The following is a 5,112-nucleotide window of genomic DNA, read 5'->3' as shown; positions in this document are numbered from 1 at the left end:
ACTCCCCCGTGCCCACAAACCCCAGCTAGTATGATGACTGACAACCCAGGGGTAAGGAGAAGAAGCATCTCCAAGGGAACCCTGCTCTATCCTGAGGACGGAAAGAAGGGATACAACCATGTCTGCTGGACAAGGAAAGCTTACAAACCAACCTGGGGCAGCCTTATCCACTTCCCTCTGTCTTCCTGGGGGCTGAAATCTTGGTGTCTGCAGGACAGCCTGGACAGGCTCTTGGCCATGCTGAGAGCTATCAAGCCGCAGTGGGATGGGGCTGCGCTGAGACCCCAGGCTCAAGGAGCAGCTATGCCAGTTCGGACTCACCCCCTGGATCTTTGAGGCCTCCAGCCTCTAGTCTCTCAGGCTCTCTGAGGCCCCAGCAATAAAGCATCTTGATGCAGAACTCAGCAGAGCTGTGGGCGGTGGTCTTTTGGCAGAGAGGAATGGATCTTTTTTATTATTTTTTAATTTATTTTTCTTCTTTGTTTTGTTTTGTTGTTGCTTTTATTTTTAGGAATGGCTCTCATGGGGCTCTCATGGGGACACCTCAGTTCTGGGTTGATCCATTAATCCGAGACTGAGTGACAGGAAAGAAATTTGATCAAGTCGCAACCTCTCTCCTGCAAAAGCCAGGTCCCATCCCTTGAGCCTGAGGTCCTTTGGGTCCCTTCAGACCACTGCCCCTTACCCCCACCAACACAAACACAGGCAGTCAGATTTATGGGGAACGGCCATTTCTCTAACAAGTGCAACGGTGCCCAGGCACCACCCTCCGCAGTGTTAAGGTGCCCACAGAGGGCAGGCATAGCTGGTCTCCAAATTCTTGCATTACACTCAAGGGTCGTGGAGTCCTATCTAGAAAAGGTCCAGGTGGTTTCAGTCCTAGCCAGCCCCACAGCCACACCTTCATCCTTGGGACACAGCTCTCCAAAGCTCCCAGACGACATCCTCTGGAGCCTCAGACTTCGTCAGGGACCTGCCTGAGGCCTTCTGCCATACCCTCTGCTGGGAGGTGGGTCTGCAGGAAGGGAGGGAGTGCCTGGGCCAGCCTGTGATTGGTGGTGTCTGGCTTATAGAGAGCATCCTGCCTCCAACACCTTGGGCTTGAGAGTGAAGACAGGATATCCCCTGGTATGTCTGTACCAAGCAGTGATGCTCTATAGCAGGTCCGAGGCCAGAGCCCAGTCCTAGGCAGAGAGAGGAGGCGGAAGGTGGTTCCAGGTGGGACCCCAAAGAGTTACTTTTTCTTGCCTCCTCCTGCACTGGAATGCCCAGGAACGGGACTTATTTCATGCATTTTTCTGTCCCCACCTACCACGACCTGAAGCCCACCTTGCAGACCCCACACTGCTTCACCTTGCAGCTTGCCCACTCTGTCCTTTCTCACTCCTCCCTGACCTTCTGTAGCTACTCACAGTCCAATCTGTTTCTTCTTCCTCACCTCTACAGCCCCAGGGGGAATCCAGGCTTCCAAGCCCCATGGAGACCTGGCTGCCAGCTTCAGGCAGAGGGGTGGCTCAGCCTCAGGCAGCTGCTGAAGCCTCTCCAGGTCATTCTTTCCCCCAACAGGGTACCCGTTCACTTCCAGAATCACATCTCCCACTCGCAGCCCCGCCCGGGCAGCTGAGCCTCCTGGAGTCACCTGGTGGTGTGGGGGCATGCAGAACAGGGGAGACCAGGGAAAATTTGCTGGCTTAAGGCTCTGGAAGGAAAGCAGAGGAAACTGATCAGGCAGCAAAGGATGGAAAGGATTCAGGGTCCATGGGGCATGAGTCACCTGTGAGATAAAGAGACGAGGCCCACCCTCCACACAGCTGAGTCGGAAGCCATAGCCGCCACCAGGCCCAGGGTACAGAGAGCACTGGCGGGAGCCAAGAGGGACGGAAGGCACGCCTGTGTCTTCAAGTGAAGGGTCCTCTGTCTCAACCAGAGAGGCTGAGCCACTGCCCTGGGGAGAGGCAGTAACCTCTGTGTTCTCCAAGAAGAGGAGTGGGGATAGGCGAACCTGGAAGGTGGCAGGTAGAGCAAACCTGTTGGACCCGAGCCCTGCTCCTCTTCTGCCCCATCCCTAGCCCCTGCCCCCTCAGCACGCACCATGCTGAAGAAGCGGTCAGCATCAGGGTCGACGACAATGAGGGAGACACAGGAGCCCTGCGCCTGGATCCTGGACACTGTCTCCTCATGGCCCAGTCCCTCCACGCTCTCCCCAGCCACAGCCACCAGCCGGTCCCCAGCCTGCATCCCAGCCTTCTCAGCTGGCAGTCCTGGGTCTACATCCCACAGGAACTGTCCTGGGGCACAGACATCCTTACTGCTTCTCCCCAACTATCCCAGGCCACTGTGTGCACACCAGCGGACTGACCTCAGGGTGAGCAGGAAGAGGTGGCCCAGGGCCAGAGCTCAGACAGGGACACCTCTTCTGTGTACTGAGAGGTGTATATACATTTGTGTGCCCACCTCAAGGCCCACCTTCCCCCACCACCTCCAGGGTTCTCACTCACCAGGGCGACCATCAAGGCCCTTTTCCTCCCGGAGCAGGAACCCAAAACCCCGGGGCCCTTTCTGCAGGTGCAGACATCGGGGCTTGGTGGGCAGTGCCCAGCCCTCTGCCAGGGGTGCAGCCAGGGGCAATCCCAGCTGGCGACACTGTTCCTCCACCTCTGGCCCTGCCACCAGCAAGGTCACCTGCTGTCCACTCTGCCAAAGCTGTGAGGACCCAGCAGGGCATCAGTATAACACCTGGGCAGGGAGGAAGAGGCAGTCCCCCAAGCAGGCCCTCCTCCCAGACACTAAGTGAAGGGGCCTGGCACAAACTGTAGAGGGGAGGATGGTGATAAAGGTAGGAGACCAGATCAGGAGGTTAGGTGCATGGGGGAGGAGGCGTCTTCCTGAGGGGGTCCCAGGCCCAGATTGGGGGAGGGGAGTGGGAGGCAGCCACACCTTCCTGGTGAGTTGGTTGTGAGTGAACTTCTCCACACTGACCCCATTGACTTCCAGCAGCCGGGCCCCAGGGGGGACCCCTGCCCTCTCAGCTGCTCCTCCAGTGCTTAGCACCAACCAGAAAGGACCCTGATTGCCTGGAAGTCAAAAAATAAATAAAAAGCAAAGTTCAGTCTGTTACCTGCCTGCCCTGAACAGGGGCTGAGATCTCCCATCCTTGCTGCCCCCTCGCACCCTCTGAGCTCACCATGGGTGACACTGAAGCCAAAACCACCCTCATCTTTCACTATGTGGCACAGCCGGGGCCGGACCCCCGGGCCTAGGGTGGGACAGAGGTGGGCATCTTCTCCCAGCTGAGCTCGGGCCACATCATGTACATGCCGTGCCAAGACTGTCAGCAACACCCGAGGACTGCTGGCCCGGATGCGGCGTACCACCTGGAAGAGGGCACGTGGGTGTGGGTTTGGCCTCTACCCTCTTGCCAACCCCCAGGACCTCCCTGGAATTCACTATTTTTTTTTTTTTTTTTGCCATGGGAATTGGCTTTTTAGATGCCTTCCCCAACCCCTCTGACTTGGGCACTCCTAATCCCCGGAGTGCGAGGGAGTGAGGCTTGTGCCCTGCTGCCAGAGTGCCCAGATGCCTGAGCAACCCGCTTCTCTTTCTGAGGCGCTCGCACACTCTCCCGGACCACAGCCTTACCAACGCATAGTCTTCATGTTCCACAGCATGGTTGTTCACCCCCAGGATCCTGTCTCCTTCTTGGAGACCCTGGCGCTGAGCAGAGGTGCCTGGGTCCACCCTGCACACCACATGCCCAGCCCTGCCCAGCTCCTGCCGTAGGTGGAAGCCAAAACTCTTGCCCTCCTCTTTGCTCAGCAAACAGAATCGAGGCCGCTCCAGGCTCCAGGGATCTGGAGGGTGAGGTGGGCAGCAGAAAAGGGGAAGGAGAGGGCACAGCCCAAGTACAGGTTTGCCATATGGCTGGCAGACCCTGTGTCCTGGTAGGGCGCTGGGCAGCTTTTGCCCGGTTGGGTGTTGGGCGGTGGGGTCAACACTTCGTGGGCAGAGGGACTGGGACAGGAGAAAATGACTGGCCCCACCTATCTCCACTACCAAGCAAGGCTGTTATCAGAGGGAGACGGAGTGAGTGGTTACCAAGGAGATAGGAGGCAGAGTGGAGCTGTGGTGCCTCCAGGGAAAGGGAATGGTTGCCAGGGGGTGAGGGAGTTACCAGAGGGGTCACGGTCTTCGGCCAGGGAGAGGACAGGATTATCAATTCCCAGCTTTGGGTTAAACTTAAACTTCCTACAAGGAGGCAGGGGAAGCAGGTACAAGCTGACAGCTGGACTTGGCTCCCAGGATCTCCTTCAGGTGCTAATAGCAGTGAAGTGCTTCCCACCTTGGATTCTTTCCTCCTCTTGCCCCAACCCTCATGGCACTTACAGAGTTAACAAGGCTGTGTCCTGCAGATCTACTGGGCAAAGAAGTGGGTGAGAGGAGAGTCACGTTCTTCTCCCCAGATGTGCCTCTTCCATTGGCATAAACTAAAAGGACTCAGGGGAACCCCCAAACTCAGGGTGTGCCCCCTCCATTCTGTTCCAAAGGGGTCTTCTCTTCTCACTGCTGCACACACAGGGATATTGTGTGGTCCCCTCCCTTCCCCTCCCTCCAAGTCCTTGGCATATAAATCTGAGCATATCAGTACAGGGTGTGGACCAGGAAGACAGACCTACCAACTCACTACTTTTCTCCTGACTTGTTTACCTGCCTCAGGGCTCCAAGCCCCAGAATCAAGTGTGCCTTGGTCCCAGAGCCTCAGCCTCCAAGTCAGCCCCCTACCTGTCCCAAAGTCCCCTGCAGAGGATTTCTCCTGGTCTCCTACCTGCAGCTCTCTCCATAGCTGGATCAGTGACCCAGTGCTTGGGGTAGGGACAAGGTTCATCACAGCCACTGACCCTCCCGCCCATCTCCTCCCATGTCCCGCCTCCTTGAAGACTCTGTGGAAGCAGCGGGGTAATGGTTAACGGGAGTGACAGTCTTTTTTTTTTTTTTTTTTTTTGAGATGGGGTTTTGCTCTCGTTGCCCATGCTGGAGTGCAATGGCGTGATCTTGGCTCATTGCAACTTCTACCTCTGGGTTCAAGCAGTTCTCCTGCCTCAGCCTCCTAAGTAG

At 56.9% G+C, this 5,112-nt stretch overlaps 1 protein-coding gene across 7 annotated transcripts; it reads right to left on the bottom strand.

The window, feature by feature from the left end:
* Window positions 1-447: 447 nt before the first annotated feature.
* NHERF4 (NHERF family PDZ scaffold protein 4) lies at window positions 448-4,858 on the bottom strand. Of its 7 annotated transcripts, none has more exons than XM_035264853.3 (11): window positions 4,823-4,858; window positions 4,384-4,414; window positions 4,172-4,245; window positions 3,640-3,851; window positions 3,185-3,374; window positions 2,938-3,074; window positions 2,499-2,703; window positions 2,092-2,288; window positions 1,775-2,002; window positions 1,439-1,639; window positions 448-1,184 (listed from the first exon to the last, which is right to left on the bottom strand). In XM_035264853.3, exons 1-11 carry the CDS (start codon window positions 4,836-4,838, stop codon window positions 1,155-1,157), a joined length of 1,521 nt encoding a protein of 506 aa, XP_035120744.1. In that variant the 5' UTR covers window positions 4,839-4,858; the 3' UTR covers window positions 448-1,154. The 7 variants fall into 7 exon arrangements, with proteins under 7 accessions (XP_035120744.1, XP_035120745.1, XP_054097327.1 ...); XM_035264854.3 differs by having other exon boundaries at window positions 4,384-4,411; XM_054241352.2 differs by having other exon boundaries at window positions 2,980-3,074; window positions 4,384-4,411.
* Window positions 4,859-5,112: the final 254 nt, after the last annotated feature.

This window comes from Callithrix jacchus, chromosome 10 (genome assembly GCF_049354715.1).
Source record: "Callithrix jacchus isolate 240 chromosome 10, calJac240_pri, whole genome shotgun sequence".
Classification (NCBI taxonomy): domain Eukaryota; kingdom Metazoa; phylum Chordata; class Mammalia; order Primates; family Cebidae; genus Callithrix; species Callithrix jacchus.
Note: the sequence above shows the minus strand (reverse complement) of the source record. Positions and strands in the feature narration are given on the sequence as shown.